The sequence below is a fragment of the Macaca thibetana genome, chromosome 1 (genome assembly GCF_024542745.1).
Source record: "Macaca thibetana thibetana isolate TM-01 chromosome 1, ASM2454274v1, whole genome shotgun sequence".
NCBI classification, from domain to species: domain Eukaryota; kingdom Metazoa; phylum Chordata; class Mammalia; order Primates; family Cercopithecidae; genus Macaca; species Macaca thibetana.
The window spans coordinates 207,033,483-207,057,407 of record NC_065578.1 but is presented as its reverse complement, the minus strand read 5'-3'; the positions used below and the strand labels follow the sequence as shown (position 1 = coordinate 207,057,407).

Below are 23,925 nucleotides of genomic sequence, written 5' to 3'. Positions count from 1 at the left end.
AAAAGGAAAAATAAAAAAAGACTCACACTTGGAAATAACTGAAATGTCTAAGGATAGGAGACAGGTTAAATAAATTACTGTACATCGGGGGAAAATAGATATTAAAAATGACATTTTAGGAGAATATTTCCTGGCCTGGATATATGATCACAATATACTGTTCAGTGATAAACCAGGTTATAAAAAAAAATAAATGTACATTATGGCCCCAGTTTTATAATAAATGTAAAACAAATATAGATGGAAAAACATCAAAAGGTAGTGGTTATAGATCATTCCAATTATCCTCTTTATATTTGTCAGCATTTTTCAAAAATTTAAAAAATAAGCAAGGACCTAATCTTAACACTTTGAGAGGCCAAGATGGGAGGATCACCTGAGGTCAGGAGTTCAAGGCTAGCCTGGACAACATGGTGAAACCCTGTCTCTACTAGAAATACAAAAATTGGCCGGGCGTGGTGGCATAGGCTTGTAATTCCAGCTACTCGGGAGGCTGAGGCAGGAGAATTGCTTGAACCAGGGAGGCAGAGGTTACAGTGAGCCGAGATGGCGCCACTGCACTCCAGCCTGGGCGACAGAGCAAGACTCCGTCTCAAAACAAAAGAAACAAACAAAAAAGATATTCTAGTACTGTATTTTTACCGTACCTTTTCTATGTTTAGATATGTTTAGATACACAGATACTTACCATTGTGTGACAGTTGCCTACAGTATTCAGTATAGTCACATTCCTGTAATCCCAGCACTTTGGGAGACCAAGGCAGGAGGATCACTTGAGTTCAGGAGTTTGAGACCAGGGTGGGCAACAGAGTGAGGCCCTGTCTCTACTAAAAATTCAAAAAAGTAAGCTGGATGTGGTGCATACCTGTAGTCCCAGCTGCTTGGGAGGCTGAGGCGGGAGGATCGCTTGAGCCCAGGAGTTTGAGGCTGCAGTGAGCCCTGATCATGCCACTGCACTCCAGCCTGGATGAGAGTGAGACCCTGTCTCAAAATAATTAATTAATTAACATTTCCAAAGTTTGTAGCTTAGGAGCAGTAGGCTATACCCTGTAATCTATAGGCTATACCCTAGTGTGTAATCGGATAGACCATCTAGGTTTGCGGAAGTACACTCTGTGGTGTTCTTACAATGATGAAATCACCTAACAAGGCGTTTCTCAGAACATAGCCCCGTCATTAAGCAACACATGACTGTATACACAAGAAAGTGTTTGAATCAATATCAAATTTCCCTATGGAAAGGGATACCAATTTATATTTTTATCAGTCATGTATGGCTGTTTTCCCACATTCTCGCCCAAAACGCCATTCATTATGCCATACCAATTTAAAAGATAATAATAATAGTAGCCAACACTTACTGAGTGCTTACTGTGTGCTGTTCTGAACAAGTCACATTAAATTCACTCAATTCTCATAGCAGTCCAATGAAGTGGGTACTCCATTATATAAAGGAGGAAACTGAGGTCTATAAAGATTAATTAACTAGCCTAAAATTCAGCAGCTGGCAAGTGGTGAGAGCCCAGGAATAGGAAACTAGGGAGTGCGTCTCCAGAGCCTTCGCTCTTAACCTTTATGTCATACCATCTCTTGATTGCTGACGCCTCGTTATTTTAACATACATTTCATTGACTGTTACTGGAATTAAACTAATTTTGTATGTTAAATTCTTCTTTTGCTAATTGGCTATTCCTACCCTTTACCCAATTTTCTATTGTAGTATTATATAGTATTTTAAGGCTGGCACAGTGGCTCACGCCTGTAATTCCAGCACTTCGGGAGGCCAAGGCAGGTTTGCCTGAGCACAGGAGCTCAAAACCAGCCTAGGCAACATGGCAAAAACCCATCTCTACAAAAAAATAAAAGATATAGATATAGATAAAATTAGCCGGGTGTGGTGGCATGTACCTGTAGTCCTAGCTAGAGGCTAATGTGGTAGGATCACCTAAACCTGGGAGGTCGAGGTTGCAGAGAGCCAAGATTGCACCACTGCACTCCAACCTGGGTCACAGAGTGAGACCCTGTCTTTTAAAAATTTATTTAGCCCGGGAACGGTGCTCACACTTGTAATCCCAGCACTTTGGGAGGCTGAGGCGGGCGGATCACCTGAGGTCAGGAGTTCGAGACCAGCCTGACCAACATGGTGAAACCCCGTCTCTACTAAAAATACAAAAATTAGCTGGGCATGATGGCGGGCACCTGTAATCCCAGCTACTCGGGAGGCTGAGGCAGGAGAATTGCTTGAACCTAGGAGGCAGAGGTTGCAGTGAGCCAAGATTGCGCCATTGCACTCCAGCCTAAGTGACAGAGTAAAACTCCATCTCAAAAAGAAAAAAAAAGAAACAGAAGAGATGAAACTAATGAGTTGGAAAGGAAGGTGGAAAAGCTAAGGAAAGAATTGGAGGGAGGTAGGAGGACCGCTGGAAAGAGCGGAGCGTGTCACACATACTGTGGAAAACCGCAGTGATGACCTGGAGACAGGCTTCAGAAAGGTGCACAGGAAACAAAAGAAACAGATGGAATGTCAGATCGAAGCAATTAGAAGCTGATAGAAATCCAGACTGACAACAGCATTCCCACATTTGTATGCGAATGTTCCTGGCAGAGAGAGTAAATGGAATAGAAAATACTCTTAAGGATATAACATGAAACGACTTCATTAAATAAAGGAAGACCTGAATCTGCAGGTCCGAACTGCTTGCCATATTCCAGAAAAGAGTGTGAGAGAAATGATCGACACTGAGACACAAATACTGCTGAGGGTCTTAATCTCAAAAGGAAAGAGTGATCTCCCCATCAACAAATAAGTCAACAGCAAAAAGCAAAACAAAAACAATACTACTAATAAAGAGCCCGTTAAGAATATAGGCAGAAGAGGCCAGGGCGCAGTGGCTCACACCTGTAATCCCAGCACTTTGGGAGGCCGAGGGGGAGGCGGATCACCGGAGGTCAGGAGTTCGAGACCAGCCTGGCCAACATGGTGAAACCCCGTCTCTACTGAAAATACAAAAATAAGCTGGGCGTAGTGGCGGGTGCCTGTAATCCCAGCTACTCGGGAGGCTGAGGTGGGAGAATCGCTTGAACCTGGGAGGCGTTCAAACACTGCTTCAGTAAACAAGGAAGGAGGTCATGAGGAATCTAATGAGCCAAGATCGTGCCATTGCACTCCAGCCTGGGCAACAAGAGCAAAACTCCATCTAAAAAAAAGAAAAAAAAGAAAAGAATATAGGCAGAAGAAGCAGTCAGTTAGGACAAATACCCCTAACCTTGATTACATTCTTTTTTTTTTTTTTTTTTTTTTTTTTTTTTTGAGACAGGGTCTCGCTCTGTCACCCAGGCTGGAGTGCAGTGTCGTGATCTTGGCTCACTGCAGCCTCCGCCTCCCCAGCTCGAGCAATCCTCCCACTTCAGCCTCCCAAGTAGCTGGAACTAGGTTTTGCCATGTTGCCCAGGCTGGTCTCTAACTCCTGAGCTCAAACAATCCTCCCACCTTGGCCTCCCAGAGTGCTGGGATTACAGGCGTGAGCCACCACACCCAACCTGGGTACATTCTTAATATGTGTTAGGAGCTTGAATTTTCACACCAGCCCTGAGATGTTGGTGCTATGAATACCCATTTCACAGACAAGAAAACAGGCCCAGGCCAGGTGCAGTGGCTCACGCCTGTTGTCCCAGCACTTTGGAAAGCCAAGGAGGGAGGATCACTTGAGGTCAGAAGTTTAAGACCAGCCTGGCCAACATGGTGAAACTCCATCTCTACTAAAAATACAAAAATTAGCCAGGTGTCATGGCGAGCACCTGTAGTCCCAGCTACTTGGGAGTCTGAGGCAGGAGAATTGCTTGAACTTAGGAGGAGAAGGTTTCAGTGAGCCAGGATCATGTCACTGTACTCCAGCCTGGACAACAGAGCAAGACTCTATCTCAAAAAAGAGAAATGAAAAAAAGAAAAGAAAAGAAGAGAGAAGAGAAGAGAAAAGAGAAAAGACAAAAGAGAAAAGAGAAAAGAAAAGAAAAGAGGTCCAGAGTTGCCATTTGATGAAGGAAGGATACAAACCCAGAACCTTGGGTGCTATCACTACACTACAGTGCCTCACCCACAAAGGAGGAAAATCTCAGTCTGGACAACACTTCACCACAGTTCTGAAGATGTCAGCCCAAGGAGAAACAGCATCTACAGTGAATTCTCTACCCAACCAAGTGGCCATTTATGTCCATGGCAACATATATATATTCTCAATTATGCAGAAGTTTAAATGTAATGCAAATACGTGCTGCTTTTCTTTAGCAAACTTATTTCATTTTATTCAATTGAATTTCATTATAGGAGATTTTTATTTCTATATTTCTATCTCCTATATTTCATTATAGGAGATAATTATGCACATTACAGATGTGCATAAGTATGTTAATTTACACATGATAATATACATTAAGACCATAAGAAAGCTTCTGAGAAAATTCCTGCTCAGTCAAAAGGTCCTCCCGAGCAGGGGCTGAGGGTCTTGCACGTGGCTGGATCCACACACGATCTGAGTCATAGGAGGCACTGAAGGATGGGCTTGATGTACTTGGAACAGCTCAGTCACCTGTTTTGATGCAGGGCCTGTTGCAGGTGTGATGACTACAGTCAGGATCATGAGTGCTAAAGGAATTTGCCAAGGCAGTCATAGATTTAAAAAAAAAAATAGCAGATTTATTAGAGGGAAAGTACATTGCAAGGAATCAACGGGCAGCACAGCAGAAAAGGGACTGTCTTCAAAAAGGCAAGGGCTGGAAGGAGGCTTTACAGGGTCATGCTGGAGGGGTTTCGTGCAGTTACAGTCCTGCTGCTGGGGCTACGTGCAAAGTGAGGGAACAGGATGTTGTGCAAGGGGCTGTTTGTGGTTAGCCGTCTCTCAGAACAATTGTTCTCCCCAACCTGGGACCCCTTCCTCATTGTTGCCTACTTATGAAGATTTCTGGGCCCAAATCAATGTTATAGAAATGGGATCAGGTGAGACAATCCATGTATCACCTACGAATAGACTCAAAAGAATTGGAAGTAGGGTCTTGAAGAGAAATCTGTACATCCATATTAATAGCAGCTTACTCACGATAGCCAAGGCATAGAAGCTACCTAAATGTCTATCAATAGATGAATAGATAAACAAAATGTAGTATATACTTAAAACAGAATATGGTTCAGCCTTAAACAGGAAGGAAACTCAGACACATGTGACAACATGAATGAACCTTGAGGACACTGTGCTAACAGAAGTAAGCCAGGCACAAAAAGACAAAATATTGTATTCCACCTATAAGAGGTACCTAGAGTAGTCAAATTCATAGAAACAGATAGGAGAATGGTGGTCTCAGGGGCTGGGGGAAGGAGAGAATGGAGAGTTGTTTAATGGAAGCAGAGTTTCAGTTTTGCAAGTTCTGGAGAGGGATGGTACTGATAGTTGCACAAGAATGTGCATATACTTAATACTACTGAACTGTATACTTAAAAATAGTTAAGACGATGCATTTTATGTCATATATGTTTTATAGAAATACACCTATATGTATATATATGTACACATATATTTGTATAAACATATAGTCCTATAATTAAACTTTTTTTTTTTTTTTTGAGACGGAGCCTCACTCTGTGGCCCAGGCTGGAGTGCAGTGGCCGGATCTCAGCTCACTGCAAGCTCCGCCTCCCGGGTTTACGCCATTCTCCTGCCTCAGCCTCCCGAGTAGCTGGGACTGCGGCGCCCACCACCTCGCCCAGCTAGTTTTTTGTATTTTTTAGTAGAGACGGGGTTTCACCGTGTTAGCCAGGATGGTCTCTATCTCCTGACCTCGTGATCCGCCCGTCTCGGCCTCCCAAAGTGCCGGGATTACAGACTTGAGCCACCGCGCCCAGCCAATTAAACATTTTTTTATGCTGGGTGCAGTGGCTCACGTCTGTAATCCTGGCACTTTGGGAGGCCAAGGTGGGAGAATTGCTTGAACTCAGGAGTTTGAGACAAGTCTGGGAAACAAAGCGAGACCACATCTCTACCAAATTTTTTTTTTTGTTAATTAACTGGACGTGGTGGTATGTGCCTACTCAGGAGGCTGAGGCGGGAGGATCATTTGAGCCCAGAAGACAGAGGCTGCTTTGAGTTATGATCTCACCACTGCACTCTAGCCAGGGCAACAGAGCAAGACTTTATTTCAGTAATAATAATAATAATAATACTTTTAAGAAAACGCTTTCAAGACAAAGTTATCTCCAAATCCAGCTTCCATCACTATAGAGCATTCAGAATCAACAAGTCTTCGTGCTGTTGGACCTGCTGTGCTGGAGGGCTTCATGTCCATCAGATAAATATTAGCATTCCCTCTGAGTCTGTATGAGATTGGGCTTGAGGCATCCTTCATAGCATTGTCAAGGCACCACTCACGCCCAGATCTTCAGCACTGGTAGCATCCCCGTTCTCGTTAGATAGCACAGCCATTTTCCCCAGTCTCTCCTATCTTTTAGAGCAGCGGTTCCCAATCTTTTCGGCACTGGGAACTGGTTTCATCAGAGACAGTTTTTCCACAGGCAGTGGGGGACGGTTTGGGGATGACTCAAGCATTACATTTATTGTGCACTTTATTGCTATTATTATTACATACTCACCATAATGTAGAATCAGTGGAAGCCCTAAGCTTGTTTTCCTGCAACTAGACAGGACAGGTATTGGGAGACAGTGACAGATCATCAGGCATTAGATTCTCATAAGGAGCATGCAAGCTAGATTCCTTGCATGCACCGTTGACAATAGGGTTCACGCTCCTATGGGAATCTAAGGACTCCGCTGATCTGACAGGAGGCGGAGATCGTGCGGTAATGCTCACTTGCTCGCTCGCCGCTCACCTCCTGCTGTGCAGCCCGTTTCCTAACAGGCCATGGACTGGTACTGGTCCCTGGCAGGGGGTTAGGGACCCCTGTTTTAGAGCACTGTTGAAAGATAGAACACTCATGATTTCACTCATCATGGAGACATCAGTCTGATACCTCCTGACCTCAAGTGATCCACCTGCCTCTACCTCCCAAAGGTGATCTGCCTCCAATATCCATCACTGGGATCCAAATGGTCTTTGCCAAGTTATAGTTTCTGGGTCAGAATTCTGTTTAATTCTTTATCAGTGTGATAGAGTCAGTCTTCTCAATTCTTACTCTTAATAGCCTTCAGATCTGGGTATCAGACAACTTTCTTACTCCATGGACTGAAGGTACCAAATAAGGGACCTCTGTCCATCTGTGTCAGCTTATGGAATGCACAAACATCAGTAGCAGCAGCAAAAAGAACACTAGGTCACCAGTGAGGCTGATGTCGAACTCCATAGGAACGACTAGGCAGTGTACTGCCTCGTATTTCAAAAGTTCCACCCTGAGAGGCTGTCAAACCTAAGCGAACCTAAGTAGGCATATACCACCATGTCCAGCTAATTAAAAAAAAATTTAGTAGAGATGGGGGTCTCGCTATGTTTCCCAGACTGGTCTCAAACTCCTGAGCTCAATCAATTCTCTCACCTTGGGAGCCTGACGAAGAGCTTGCACCAGCCCATTGTGGTTGTTCTTTATTCCCAGGACCTTTGGGGTTCTTCTAGTCACTGCCACAGTGTTTTTTTGTTGTTGTTGCTTGTTTGTTTGTTTTTGAAACAGAGTCTCACTCTGTCACAAGCCCAGGCTGGAGTGCAGTGGCACGATCTCAGCTCACTGAAACCTCCACCTCCCGGGTTCAAGTGATTCTCCTGCCTCAACCTCCTGAGTAGTTGGGATTACAGGCGCCTGCCACCACCATGCCCGGCTAATTTTTGTATTTTTAGTAGAGATGGGGTTTCACCGTATTGGCCAGGCTGGTTTCGAACTTCTGACCTCAGGTGATCTGCCCACCTCGGCCTCCCAAAGTGCTGGGATTACAGGCACACCACTGTGCCGGGCCAACTGCCACACTGTTTCTTTAGACTCTGACTTGCTCAGAGATGACCTTCTGTTCAGGTTTCTTGCCAGCACCATGGCCCGGGTGGTCTCCTGCCTCCTCTGGACTCTGCACATACATGTGTGTAACATGGGATCCAGCCAGCTGACTGAATCGAAATAACTTCCACACAGGGATGGCATGGTAGGAAAGAAGTTGCAGGGTTATTCAATCAATGTAAACTTAGAATTAAGAATAACTGGCCGGGCGTGGTGGCTCATGCCTGTAATCCCAGCACTTTGGGAGGTCGACGCAGGCAGATCATAGGTCAAGAGATCAAGACCATCCTGGCCAACACGGTGAAACCTGGTCTCTACTAAAAATACAAAAATAAGCTGAGCATGGTGGTGCACGCCTGTGGTCCCAGCTACTCGGGGGGCTGAGCAGGAGAATCGCTTGAACCCGGGAGGCAGAGGTTACAGTGAGCTGAGATTGCGCCACTACACTCCAGCCTGGCAACAGAGCGAGACTGTGTTTTAAAAAAATAATAATAACTATGGTGACCGCTCTTACAAAATGTAATTTTTATCATTCTTCTCAGAAATCCATACGATGTAAAAATAAACATTTGTCGGCAGTAGACTATGACAATCCTAGAAAATACTTACATTAAAATGGGGGAGGGAGAAGAGAGGAGAGTGTAAATATGGCCACCTGTCAGTCCAAGGGTCTTTATTACAAATAACAGAAGGTTACCCTGGCTGAGTAAATATAAAAGGAATTTAGTTAGTTGGTTAGTTTCAACTTTAACTTTAGGTTCAAGGGGTACATGTGCAAGTTTGTTATGTGGGTAAATTGCATGTCAGTAGGGTTTGGTGTAGAAGTGATTTCATCCCCCAGGCAGTGAGCATAGTACCCAATAGGTAGTTTCTCAGCCCTTACCTTCCTCCTCAATCACCCCTCAAGTAGGTCCTGGTGTCTCTCATTCCCATCTTTGTGACCATGTGTACTCAATGTTTAGCTCCCGATTATAAATGAGAACATGTGGTATTTGGTTTTCTGTGCCTGCATTAATTCAATTAGGATAATGGCTGCCAGCTATATTCATATTGCTGGTAAGGACACAATTCCACTAATTTTTATAGCTGCATTGTATTTCATGGTGTATATATGCTACATTTTCTTTATCCAGTCCACTGTTGATAAGCATCTAAGTTGATTATAAAAGGAATTTATTAAAGGGATTTTGAAGAGCTTATAAAATTGTTAGGAAGTCTAGAGAAGTGGGCTTAAGATTCATCTTCTGGGAACAGCACTCAAAAACACACTGCAGAACAGTCTGAGGAGGGAACTGCGGCAATCACCACCCAGCACTACATGCTACAGTTTGTACCACTGTCACTCTGAGCCAGGAACTCAACCTTCTAGCCAGTGCCACTGCCACCAGAACAAAAGCTCCTAATGTCTTCCCCCTCAGATCATAAGTCGAAGTCTGGCACATGTGTGTCAGATAGAAACAGAGTCATATGTGCGAAGATGCAAGAGATTCTGGGAAGGTGAGCATTTGACATTTTCAGATCTATTAAGAGAAAGAATTGTTTCCCCACACAAGGACTCATAAAGTAGATAACTCCTCCAACCAGTGAAGGGGTTCAGTTGCTAGGGGAAAACATGCATGATAACTGTCCAGTATAGCCAATTTCTTCATATTTCATAGATGTGAATCAATCAATATAACTTCATTTCTGAAATTGATTAACATTATAAACATATTAAGGCTATAAAGATTAAATGCTTTTTTTTTTTTTTTTTTGAGATAGAGTTTCACTCTGTCGCCCAGGCTGGAATGCCATGGAGCAATCTCTGCTCACTGCAACCTCTGCCTCCAGGGTTCAAGCAATCCCAAGTAGCTGGGACTACAGGTGCGCACCACTATGCCCGGCTATTTTTTGTAATTTTAGTAGAGATGGGGTTTCACTATGTTGGCCAGGCTGGTCTCAAACTCCCAACCTCAAGTGATCCGCCCACCTCGGCCTCCCAAAGTGCTGGGATTACAGGTGTGAGCCATCGTGCCCAGCCTACACTTCTTAATTACTGGAGAACAAGAAATAAAGACCATGGCACATAAACTAGAAAACAAAAGAGAACGTAAAAGTTTCAAAAAACAAAATAAGACAGCAGAAACAACACCAAATATGTCTATCTTAATAATAAGTGTTAAGTGGGAAAACTAATTTAGATTATCAGATTTAACCTTTAAAAATAATATATTTCACATTACACATAGACCTAAAATAAAGTGACTCAGGTTGAATGTAAAAAGATGAGCAAAAATATACCAGATATATTCAATATGCACAAGATCTGTATGAGGAAAACTACAAAACTCTGAGGGAAAAAAATCGAACATCTAAATAAAATGGAGAGATAGTCCATGTTCATGGATAAGAAGACTCAATATAGTTAAAACAGCAATTTTTCCCAACTTGATCTATAGATTCAATGTGATCCCAGTCAAAATCCCAGCAAATTCTCTTTCTTTTTTTTTTTTTTTTTTTTTTTTTTTTTGAGACAGAGTCTTGCTCTATTGCCCAGGCTGGAGTGCAATGGCGTGATCTCAGCTCACTGCAACCTCTGACTCTAATATTCCTGTGCTGAAGGCCATGTGAGAACAACTCTTACTTAAGTTAATTTGGTAATATTACAACTCTCTTTCAAGCATCTTAGATTTAGCTCCCAATGTGCAATCAACTTTTGATGTGGAAAAAAAAGCCTATGCTGAAAGTAGTTAACAGTGGCTAGTCCACTGTTACGGACATTTGACTTAAGGATTCAGAGACGGACTCTGTTGAATTATTCTTTTATTCATACATATCACCCACTCTCCCCTCTCTGGTTTCCACCTTCAGATATAACCTAACCCACTCTCAACTAGATGTTGCCTGTGGCCTAGGACCCAACCACTGGGCGGAAGCCTCTCCCCAGACAGGCATCCACCAACAAGTAAGAATTGCCCACGTTGAGCAGGAATAGTATGAAGTAGTTACTGGGATCCACTGAAAGCTATAATATGAAAGTATCTAGAGATTGCCCTTAGGAACTGGTGTGTGGGTCTCAAATATTTCCCAATGTTAGGAGGAAAAAAAAAAAGCACAAGAATTCACCCGGCAGTGCTTGCTGAGAATTTAGAGGTGGGGTATATACCTGTAATGTCCCGAGGATCCCACTGAGGATAAGCAGTATATGATATCTTCTAGTAGTGTGTGCACCAAATTTGACCTTGTAAAATATACCATTACACCATGCTGGCTGCAACCTGGCTGTGCCATTAACTGTAATCCTGCTTTGTTTTTTGGAGTAGAAGGAGAAACAGGCAAAGCCAACCTAGGTGCTTTTAACTGATCCCCAGTAGTGCTGTTAACTAGACCAGCTTAGAAATAGGTGTGGGTCTGTCTACTTCAGATGCAAAGGATAAATGCAGTGGGTGTCACAGCCAGAATAATAATTATGTCATCTGTCTTGTCACGGAATGTGACTATGGTAATTGCGGCATTTTCTCCCACCATTGAAGCTTGTAATTATAGTGCAACTAACAGGATTATGTGCTAACTTGGGCTGCTTTAATCACCTCTTTTACTCTGAAATGTGATGGTAAAATTCCACAGTTGTTCCCAAGCTACCGATTCTTTTCAACATCTGTTGTCTTGTAACTCTAACAGTTCAATACTAAGACGGGGAGGCACGGAGATGCTCCAGGCATTTCATCACAGCAAACTTGAGGGAAAGCCGAATTCAGGCTTGATGAGAAAGCATACACAGTAAAGGAATTTTCAATTTTCTACCAGAATAAGATTTTCTCCTTGAAAGAAAATTGTCTACTTTATGTTCCAAAGATGGCAGATGTTTAATGGGATCTGGCGGTGTCTGCAACCCCTATTTGGTGCGTGTTGAAGGAAACCTCCAACCATAAACATCAATCTAGGGCTGATTAAGAAAATCTCCCTCTCAGCGGAAGGAGCAGGCTTAGGTTAATTAATACCTGGATGCTGAGCTATTTGTTGGGACGCCACCTTTCATGTATCAGGCTCATTAAGATGGTCATTACCTATATTTATCTTTTCAGATCACATTAACAATAAACTTCAGGGGTTACCCAAGATACTTTGGTTATACAGGTTATATAGGACTCTGGACACTATGTGAAAAGAGGGGGTGATGAAGGCAGAAAACTCCCTTGACTATTTTGCTGTAAGATGACTTATGCTCTATTAGATGCAGCTGTGCGTAAGTGGGCCATTCTTCATAGTGTTACATTTCAGTAATTCTGTGTGCACCTAGGAAATTAATGTTGCATGGAACCAACCCAGATCCACACATTCGGGCTTAAACTGAGCACTTCTTGATCAGCACTAATACTGGCTTCATCATGTGTGCATTTCTGTTGCATGGATGCACAGACAGGATTCAGCAAGCCAGAGGAGTGTAGCTATAACTCAGCAAACGCAACTGTGATCTTAAAGCAACAAAAGGAAGCAACCTAAGAACAACTCATTTTCTTGCAAGAAAAATTGCGGCATCAAGTACAGCATCACCTTTGGGAGGTGACAGAAAAATTCCTAGATTAGACCTGCTTAGACCTGGCAAGGCCAGACTATTAACAGCATAATTGTTAGGGTGTTGCAGACACTGGGCTGTAAGGGAAGAAGTTACTCCGCTGTGGAGTGGAACGTGGGCCCAAGCTGACCTCCCCTTGACTGAGCTGTTCCCCAAAGCCCCAACATTTTTTGAGCCCACTCCTTTAATGTTTGGTCATGATGCACTTGATGTACTGGTTGATAATGCAGCTTCCACAGTGAGGCGCCCCCTTGAGGTTGCTCCCAGAGAATTGAAAGAGTCGAATTGGCCCATGTTGGATGTTGATAACCACCTGGACAGGTAAACTGATCAAGGGGAAGAAAGCTGTCGTGACAGTTTAACCAGCCAACTTCTGATTAGCTGGATTGTATGTGTAGACAGAAGGGGATTGGCAGGTCACAGCCTAGAGGAAGGGGTGTCTTGGAGACCACAGTGACCGTGTCCATCCTGCACTTCTCAGGGTGCGGGGACAGTGGGTGAGTCCCAGCTGAAGACACTTCCTGTCTCTAAGTTAAATGAAACGACCTAAGACACTCTAGGTGGAAGACGCTCCTTCTTCTGGTCCTGTGAGCTCCCAGGTAGTTGTTCCACAAGGATCTCTCCTCTTGTGCGCTGGCTGGGCAGGTGAGAACGTTCCAGGCCACTTGAGAATTACGGGTCTCATTGTCAATTAACAAAGCAACCGCTGTAGTATGGCGGCTGAGTATAGATTCTGCATACAGTGTAGATTATAGATTCCGTATCAAGTGTAGATTCTGTGGAGTAGAAAAGGGGTCCCCAACCCCCAGGCCATGGACCAGTACTAGTCTGTGGCCTGTTAGGAACCGGGCCGCACAGCAGCAGGTGAGCAGCAGGTGAGCAAGCAAAGCTTCATCTGTATTTACAGGTGCTCCCATTGCTTGCATTACCGCTTGAGCTCTGCCTCCTGTCAGATCAGCAGCCGCATTAGATTCTTACAGGAGCACAAACCCAATTGTGAACTGTGTGTGTGAGGGATCTAGGTTGCAAGCTCCTTATGAGAATCCTGTGTCTGACTACCTGTCACTGTCTCCCATCACCTCCAAATGGGACCATCTAGTTGCAGGAAGACAAGCTCAGGTTTCCCATTGATTCTACATTATGGTGAATTGTATATAATTATTTCATCATGTATAACAATGTAATAGTGATAGAAATAAAGTGTACAATAAATGTAATGCGCTTGAATCATCCTGAGACCATCCCCCCATCCCCAGTTAGTGGAAAAACTGTCTTCCATGAAACCACTCCCTGGTGCCAAAAAGGTTGGGGACGGCTGTAGTATAGTATAGCTTAGCTTCAAATTCTGCTGCTTTCTCCCTCTCGGTCTCTTTTTTTTTTTTTTTTTTTTTTTTTTTTTGAGATGGAGTCTCTCTCTGTCACCAGGCTGGAGTGCAGTGGCGTGATCTCGGCTCACGGCAACCTCTGACTCCCTGGTTCAAGCGATTCTCCTGCCTCAGCTTCCCGAGTAGCTGGGATTACAGGCATGGGCCACTACGCCCAGCTAATTTTTGTATTTTTAGTAGAGATGGGGTTTCACCATGTTGGCCAGGATGATCTCAAGCTCCTGACCTCGTGATCTGCCCGCTTCGGCCTCCCAAACTGCTGGGATTACAGTCATGAGCCACCATGCCCGGCCCTGGTTTCCTCTCTTAATAGATGGGTGACCTTCTTAACCTTTGTGCCTCAGTCTCCTCATCTGTAAAGTGGCTTTAAGAATAGTACTTATCTTAAAGTATACTTTAAGTATACTTATCTTAATGTATACTTGAAATGGCTTGCCAGACTCAGTGGCTCATGCCTGTAATCCCAGCACAGATTATAGAGAGGCCGAGGCGGGCAGATCACCTGAGGTCAGGAGTTTGAGACCAGCCTGAGCAACATGGTGAAACTCCCATCTCTACCAAAAATAAAAAATTAGCCAGGCATGGTAGCAGGAGCCTGTAATCCCAGCTACTCAGAAGGCTGAGGCAGGAAAACTCTTTGAACCCAGGAGGTGGAGGTTACAGTGAGCTGAGATAGCCTTACTGCACTCCAGTCTGGATGACACAGAGAGACTCCATCTCAAAAGAAAAAAGAAAATTGCTAAAAGAGTAAATTTTACATGTTTTTAACCACAAAGAAAAGTATATGAGGTAATGGATGTGTCAGTTAGCTTGATTTAACCATTCTATAATGTATACATGTATCAAAACATCATGTTGTATACCATAAATATATTCCATTTTTATTTGTCAATTATAAATAAAGAATTGTGCTTTTTTTTTTTTTTTTTTTTTTTTTTAGAGACAGGATCTTGCTCTGCCACCCAGGCTGGAGTGGCTGGCTATTTTTTTCATTTTGTGGTAGAGTCTTGTTATGTTGCCCAGGCTAGAATCGTACTTATCAGAAGAATTAAATGGCATAGTACATCTGTTGCATGTAACACAGTGCTGGCACCTGAGAAGCGATCAGTAAATGTAAATGTTAGCTTCTATTTGTATTATGGTTTTATCCAGCTGCCTCCTGAGCTTGTTTAATATGAGCCAGCCACAAGAGATGATCCATTCTAAGTGTGCCAGGAAATCATGTTTCTGGGCCCAGAAGTCCAGTGATTGCCCTCTGGAGAATGGGGGCAGATTCACCAAGGTGTCCGCTACTGTGTGGGACTGGACAGGTTATCAGATGCCCGTCTCCTGGCCTCTCATCATGGATCCACAGTGGCGTGCAAGTGTTCTTTTGTGACATTTCAGCACACATGGATTATTATAGTGACTACATCATGTTTGAGATCACAGTGAGATCTTCTAGAGGACCTTGTGCTTTCCCTTGCATCCTTTCAATTAGCTAAAGGGTAGATAGTGAATACTTCCTTCCTGAATGACATAAAGAGGATTATAGAGAATTCAGATGAAACTGGAGCATGCCCAGAAAAAATGAAGTAAATGGGAAGAGTGAAAACTAGAAAACTGGAGAGGGCATGATGGTCAGGCAAGACATTATTTATTTTTTTCTTTTTTTGAGATGGAGTTTCATTCTTATTGCCCAGACAGGAGTGCAGTGGTGCAATCTCAGCTCATTGCAACTTCCAACTCCCAGGTTCAAGCAATTCTCCTGCCTCAGCCTCCTGAGTAGCTGGGATTACAGGTGCCCACCACCATGCCCAGTTAATTTTTTGTATTTTTAGTAGAGACGGGGTTGCACCATGTTGGCCAGGCTGGTCTTGAACTCCTGACTTCAGGCGATGCACCCGCCTTGGCCTCCCAAAGTGCCGGGATTACAGGTGAGCCACTGTGTCCAGCCGAGCCATTCATAAATGGAGCTCCCAGAAGAGCTCACTGGAGTCAGGGGTCCAGACCTAGCAAACCCAAGAGGACAGTGGCTCCTAGAGGAGCAATGTGGTTGTTCCAACACTGCAGCCCTTGTATGTGCTGCCCAGGGGTTGCCAGAAGGGCCACTGGATGAATTTAGTCGCTGTCCTAACATGGTGGCCATGAGGGAGACCCCAGACCTCAGCAGCTTCTGCATCTCTGGGCATGGTGAGAAGCCAGGAGTGGAAACTAAGAAGGTCATGACTCCAGCAGCTGGGGAGGGCACTCGGTTTTCCTTAGAAGGTGGCAGCAAGGGAGGGCTCAATCTCCCAAGCCCAACGGCTCTGAGTTTGCACACTCACCATGTGATTCCATTCTCTTGTGTCCATCACAGCCCTGTGGGCCTCAGAGTCTGTTTCCCTAAGCCTGTGCTCTAGCTCCTTGTGATGGCTTCACAGACCCCCCCACAGATTCAGTTTTCCCCTGGGCCTCACCCATCTGGGAAATTCCTATATGGGCGTCCTATAAACCACTGCAAACTTCAAACACTCCTATTAAACCCAACATACACATTTTTAGGATCTTAAATACTGACCATGCTATTAAAGGTAGAATCATAGACATTTTAGAGTAAATTGGGACCTTAGAGCTCTCCAACGCTCCTGAATTTTACAAATGAAGGAAGTGAAGCTCAGAAAGGTTGAGCTACTTACCCAAGGACACACAGCTGGCTCAGGGGAGGGGGTAGAACTAGAAGCCTGATGTTTATAGGAACTCATTTCTCCATGCCACATTCTTAACAAATGTAGGCTTTGTAAGGATTTACATTGACTCATCTGCTAAATTTCAAGTTGATTTATTTGAGTGATGTGTTTAGTTGATTCATTGTATATCTCTTCTGAAATTATTCCTAGCCATTGCTAAAGTGGTTAGGTCTGGGCTGAAAATCAGAAGAATCTCTGTAAAATGTTGAAAGATGAGCCAATTTTTTAAAACCCAGAAGGGAATGTGTATGGCCTGTGTAGCTGGAGTTTTCTAAACATTTTTTTTCTTCATCTGTGGAACATTTTTATCATTCTAGGGAAGATGTAGACATCGAATGTACTAAAAGGATTTCATTTGACTGCTATGTACTTACCCCTGCCTGTAATCCTCTAATAAACACTCGCAGGCAGAACAGCCTAATTGGCAGGATGAGTTAATGCACAGGCCATTTATTTGCCAAGCACATGACACAGACCATGAACAAAATAAGCTCGTAACTGCCTCTCCCTGTTAGCAAATGCTTGTCTGCACTCCGCCCTCTCGCAACCTGCTCTTCCTCTGGGCTTGAGCTTGGGGACAGTTTGATGTACAACTGCCATGCACCAGCAGGCTTCAGATGAGCCTGGAAAGAAATGCAGGGGAAAGAACTTTCTGGTCAGGAGAACCTCTCGCCGCAGGGGAGCGGCCACCCCAAGTGAAAACATGTGTGCTGGCCGGGCACGGTGGTTCACGCCTGTAATCCCAGCACTTTGGGAGGCTGAGGAGGGCAGATCACCTGAGGTCAGGAGTTTGAGACTAGCCTGGCCAACATAGTGAAACCCCATCTCTACAAAAAATACAAAAATTAGCTGGGCATGGTGGGTGCCTGTAATCTCAGCTACTTGGGAGGCTGAGGCAGGAGAATCACTTGAACTTGGGAGATGGAGGTTGCAGTGAGCGGGGGTCGTGCCACCGCACTCTAGCCTGGGCAACAGAGTGAGACTCTGCCTCAAAAAATAAATAAATAAAAATTAAAAATAAATAAAAATAAAACATGTATGCTTCTAAAACATAGCTAAATATGAGTTCTGTTGAGGAGGATGAAGTGTCTCTCTGTGTTGGTCACAAGAGTGGATTGCAATAAAACCACTAATAATGATAATAAATATGATCACACTGGCTTGGCCAGGGGCTGCCTTCTGCTTTCTTCTTCCAGAAACGGTTTAGCAAAGTCATTGTGAGACTACTGTCCTGGAGCCTCCACTCCTCACCTACTCAAAAGTATAGCAAGGCTGTTTGAGCCTCCTGCCATCCCTTATTCCTGTCTCCATGCTGACCTGCCTTGCAAGGGCAGCCTCCCTTTCTTGGAGGCACACTTCGAACCAGTCTCCTGGGTTTGCACAAACCCTCCCTCCAGCCTGGGCATGACCTTGTCATAGGCTGTGCGCACTATAAGGCCTATCCTAGGGCTTATCCTCACTCTACGTGGACACCTCTTCCCTGGACCCACTCTGCGAAGGGGCCTTTAACCAAATGCCTGTGCTCTGTGCCCTCATAGGTCTCCCAGGCAGCTGCGGACCTCCTGGCCTACTGTGAAGCTCACGTGCGGGAAGACCCTCTCATCATTCCAGTGCCTGCGTCAGAAAACCCCTTTCGCGAGAAGAAGTTCTTTTGTACCATTCTCTAACTTCATGTGTGATGAAAACGCCTCCTTTTCTGACCTTCGAAGTCCCCTGTAGAGACCATGCATGCTCTAAGCCTTAGGGAGTGAGACCAGCACCCATCCCTGCCCAGCCAATGGTGGCCGGGGCTTGTCTTATGTTTTCACCTGTTTACTTCGTGGCATTCAATTTCATTTTTTTCCTTTTCATTTTCATGTTATTTTCATTATTGGCAAAGAAAATCAAAATTTTTATAGCCAAATAACAAATGTGCCATGTAAAAATAAGTCTGGAGTTAAGAGTTTAAAATTTTTAAACATCAATTTCCAAGTTTATATCATATGAATACATTTCAGGGGATAACTTATTTTAAAAAAAAAAAACATGCCTAAATATCTTTTATTTGCAATATTCAGTATCAAATTAGAGCATTTTGGCCAACTGAAACATATAACGTTCTCATCTCCTTTCCTGGAGAAAGCAGCTGCAGAGGTTCTCTAGTTCCTGCATTTCCATCATCCTAGTGAAAAGACAACCCACAGGATTGGAATGGTTTTCTTTTGTTTGTTGTTGTTGTGGTGGTGGTGGTGGTGGTGGTGTTGAGACAGAGTCTTGCTCCGTTGCCCAGGCTGGAGTGCAGTGGTGCGACCTCAGCTCACTGCGACCTCCGCCTCCTGGGTTCAAGCGATTCTCCTGCCTCAGCCTCCTGAGTAGCTGGGATTACAGGCATGCACCACCATGCCCAGCTAATTTTTTGTATTTTTAATAGAGACAGGGTTTCACCATGTTGGTCAGGCTGGTCTCAAATGCCTGACTTTGTGATCCACCCGCCTCAGCCTCCCAAAGCGCTGGGGTTACAGGCGTGAGCCACCGCGCCCAGCCGTGGAATGGTTTTCTTAACGTATCCTCCCGGGGCCATGGTGGATGTCCCTTGTTTCAGTGGTCCTGCAAAGATAGATGGTGGGCAGACACTGAAGTTAACTTGACTGTAAAAGTACCCCATGCCGTTGATATCTGTAGCAGACCTGTGGGTGCGGTCTCCCCTCTCCAAATGCCACCTCTTCCTGCTCCCTCCTCTTTTGGCTCCTACTTAGTAGTTCCATTGTGGGCTGCAGTAATATAAGCACCTGTTCTGGACACAGCGCTGGTCCCGCTGGGGTTTTACTAGGGCAGTCCCTCCTCTGCAGGAGTGAGTCATGGTGACAGCAGCCCCCTGTGTGCCCCCTAGTCATCTGAGCATTGGTGTGCATTAAGGTACTTAATCTTCCAACAATAAATACCATAAGTGCATGTCTGTTTTGTTTTATTTTATTGATCTTTTTGAGACAGAGTCTTGCTCTGTTGCCCAGGCTAGAATGCAATGGCACAATCTCAGCTCACTGCAACCTCCACTCCCAGGTTCAAATGATCCTCATGTCTCAGCCTCCCTAGTAGCTGGGATGACAAGCGCAGGCCAGCACATCTGGCTCATTTTTGTATTTTTAGTAGAGACGGGCTTTCACCATGTTGGCCAGGCTGGTCTCCAACTCCTGGCCTCAAGTGATCTGCCCACCTCGGCCTCCCAAAGTGCTGGGATTATAGGTGTGAGTCAGTGCACCCGGCCATATGTCTGTTTTAGAGTGAGGGGAAACTGAGGCACAAAAAGTTTATGTAGTTTGCCCAAGGTTACCCATGGTAAGCAGAAAAACTGGGGTTTGAGGGCAGGCAGTCCGGCCCCAGAGTTCCCTTAGCCCCCTGAACTGTGCTACCTTCCAGGTCTACCTGTTTGCAGGTAGGGAGACCCGCAAACTATCTTAACTGCACACCGTGAAGCAAACACCTTTTTTGCACCAACCCATGGCACACTTCACTTCCCACGTTCACCAGGAGGAGGCCGAATTCTGGCAGTTTAAGGAAGGTGATTCATGGATGCCCCAAGGAAAGGCTAGACATTGATGAATTAGCTCTTGGATTGTCTAAGATCAACCTGAAGGCCCTACCTAAACCAAACTCATATGACCCCGATGAAAGAGGAGAATACACTGTGGGAGCAGAGCTCTTTGCCTAAGTTTGTTCTATTCTGTTTATTTGGAAACTGCCTGTCTCCCTAGTTCTGACCAAGACTTGCTGTGTGATACAGAGCAGGCCATTGTGTGCCTGAAATGTTCTAACCTGCAAATTGGGCTTAATGGTAATTATCCTGCCTTTCTGTCTGAGAGGAAACAGAGATGCGACATAGATGAAAGCTCTGATTATCATTTAAAACAAATAAATGTACTAAATGCCATGGTATAATATAGGGAAGAATGGATGACTTCAAAGAGACCATGGTTCTGCTGGATGAATAAAATTGCCTGCAAAGAGGCACATATAATTTTCAGATCAATTAATGACTTGCTGCCCTCGTAAATGGATTTAGGACATTTTTATTCCTTGCTTCTTTTGTTAAAACCCATTCTGAGTTTCATTATCAGCTCACTGATAATATCAGTGTTGTTAAGATGCTCAAACTAGAGCAGAATTGTATGCTGGATGTGACGCTAAGACCTCAGATCCTTTGATAGTGCAGTTTCTGACCAGGATCTCTTTATTCTGTGGTTCACGCCAACATCATTAACCCGATGAAGCAAAGCACAAGTCACAAAAGCACATCAGAGAAGCTGAGAAAGTGGGACAGCACAGAGAGCATCAAAATCAGGTCAAAAAATTGCTGCTTTCCTCTTCCACCAAACTTTCTCTGCGTTGTTTTTACATGTCCCGTCCCTCCAGATTCAGGCTCCCTTTTGTTCTCTCTCCTTTTCCTTTTCCTCCTCTCTTCCTTACCTCCCCCTATGAGATGCTTTTCTGTCCTTTTATTGCACCTCTTCCAGACCTATGTCATTTTGAGATGGGTCACCCTTCCTAGAGTGGTCGTGAACCCAGCTTCCACTTCTTTTTTTTGTTTTTGAGACAGTCTTGCTCTGTCGTCCAGGCTGGAGTGCAGTGGCGCCATCTCGGCTCACTGCAACCTCCACCTCCTGGGTTCAAGCGATTCTCGTGTCTCAGCCTCCCGAGGAGCTGGGATTACAGGCACCCACCACCACACCTGGCTAATTTTTGTATTTTTAGTAGAGACAGAGTTTCACCATGTTGGCCACGCTCGTCTCAAACCCTTGACCTCAAGTGGTCCGCCCGCCTTGGCCTCCCGAAGTGCTGGGATTACAGGCGTGAGCCACCGCACCTGGCCTAGCTCCCTCTTCTTAGATGCAGATTTCTGCACATGAGCTATGAGATCCACAGACATGTCACTGAGCTCCCCCACTCTGTCAGTGGAAGATGAATGGAATAAAGCCTGCTTGCATTATGGAGTGTAGCTGTGAGGACAGTTGTCATTTTTGTGTTTTCAGCTTAACCGTCCAGCATCTCCCCTCCCTTCCTATAACAGGGACATCATGCCTTAGATATAACCTTAGTGGTGTGTAGTACCCACCGTGGAAGCTGAAGAAGGGAGGTATTCCCTGTCTCTCAGGCACACCCTGCTTCCAGCCCCATACCAGTCGGGAAGTGGTCATTGACCTGGGGTGGACTACCTGGACCCTTGCTTGGGGCTATGAGCCTGGAGAATGTGACACAGAAATGAAGGGATGCTGAGACTCATTTCAAGGAAGTCACCGTGGTCCGGGGTTGGTAGTCATCCAGTAAGGCAGGTGTCTAGGGCTGGCAGGCTGAAGGGATGGTGTGTCCACTGGTAGCAATGTCCAGGGATGGCAGGGTCCTGGGAATGTCATTTCTGCTCCACTCACTGGACTTGCTGAGCTGTCTCCGCCTCCACCTATCTTCCTACAGATCTCCCTTCTAGTTTTCTGTCAATTCTTTAAGCCAGCAAACTCCTTCCAGTACATTCCTTATTCTTTCATGAAATAGCCTGAGTTGGATGTAAATATATATGACCTAACAATCCCACCCCTAGGTGTATACCCAACAGAAGTGCGTACATGTGTTCATCCAGAGAAACGCCCTAAATCTTCACAAAAACTCTCTCCATAATAACCCCAAACGGGAAAGCACCCAAATGCCCATGTTGGTTGGATAAGCACATTAGGGTATATTCACACAATGGAATCCCAGACTGCAATGAGAATGAGCTGCAACTCCACCCCCAGCTTGGAGTGTATTCACCAACCTAGTGGTGAACAAGATAAGGCAAAAATGCACCATAGGATTCCATTTATATAAAGTATAAAACCCAAAACTCATCCTTGTGGTTGCAAGTAGAGATCAGTCCTAAGAAGAGAGTAACCAGAAGAGGGACATGAGGTGCTGGGTGCTTCTGGGATGTTCTGTTTCTTGATCTGGTTGCCGGTTACCTGGGTGCGTTCCGTTTGTGAACATTCTTGGAGCTGTACACTTTTAATTTGGGCATTTTTCTGTGTGTATGTTATACTTTAATAAAAAGTTGGGTTTTGTGACTTGCAATCAGGAATCCTACCTTTTTTTTTTTTGGCACTTTGCTCAAATTTTTACTCCTCTTTAGATACCATTAACATTACATTAATGATAACTAGCATCGCTAGTGGGGCATTTTAAGAGCATGCTTGACATCATTTTAAAGTACAAACTATGATCCTCAGCTATCTGGATGGAGAATAGGCCATCAGCACCACGCAGGTGGGGCCCTGTGAACAAGATGCGCAAACTCTGTGGAATTTGTGTCTTTCGGGAAGACAGTGAGGGATCCCCCTGGGAGTTCCCATGTGATGATGGAGATGCTGTCCTCTCAGGCTCTCCTGCCTTCTGACCATCAGGAATGGATGGAGGAGATGGCCTGCTGCAAAACCCTGTCATCAGACACCACCGTTGAGGAGGGAGCTGCAGCACAGGCCCCAGGGGGCTCATCTATGACACCTCTGAATGCAAGCTCAGATGCCCAGGTCACCCAGCCCATAGGTGTTAATACACTGGGGCTGGAACACCGATGGCCACTCTGCTCACATCCCTGGGGGCTCTGGCCCTGTTTCTGAACCTCGGATTGTTTCTGAGCATCTCCTAGGGCATCTCTCTTGTTCTCAGCTACCAAGCAGCCTCTGCCATCTCCCTGTGGCAGCTCTGGCGTGTTGAGTTCCAGGGCAATCACAGAGCAGTTTCACGCTGGGACCCCACGACATGAGTCAAAAGGGCTTGCCTCTGATCCTCAGCTCCAGCCCCCATGGAACTCAACCACAAATCTGCCCATTGTCAGCAGCCCCCCTGCTGCTGGGAGCCAGGGGAGCGAGCAAACCAAAGGGCAGAAGGAAGTTTGTTCTGGTGACTCTTCAGATTTGAGATGAAAATAATAAGAGTAATAACAAGCAACACTGATCTGATGTCAGAGGTGTGTGAACCAAAGCAACTCCATCTTGAACAGGAGCTGGGTAAAATGAGGCTGAACCCTACTGGGCTGCATTCCCAGATGGTTAAGGCACTCTAAGTCACAGGATGAGATAGGAGGTCGGCTCAAAATACAGGTCATAAAGACCTTACTGATAAAACAGGTTGCAGTAAAGAAGCTGGCTAAATCCTAGCAAAACCAAGACGGCCACAAGAGTGACCTCTCTGGTTGTCCTCCTTGCTACACTCCCATCAGCGCCACGACAGTTTACAAATGCCATGGCAACATCAGGAAGTTACCCTATATGGCCTAAAAAGAGGAGGCATGAA

The 23,925-nt window shown here is 44.9% G+C and overlaps 1 protein-coding gene across 1 annotated transcript in view; it reads left to right on the top strand.

The window, feature by feature from the left end:
• The window catches only part of GNG4 (G protein subunit gamma 4), a 94,622-nt gene extending 71,918 nt beyond the window's left edge, over window positions 1–22,704 (top strand). Inside the window, exon 4 of the mRNA XM_050770434.1 lies at window positions 18,168–22,704. Within this exon, the coding sequence (XP_050626391.1) occupies window positions 18,168–18,296 (129 nt within the window). The 3' untranslated portion in view covers window positions 18,297–22,704. The remainder of the gene's footprint in view (window positions 1–18,167) is intronic.
• The last annotated feature ends 1,221 nt before the right edge of the window (window positions 22,705–23,925 follow it).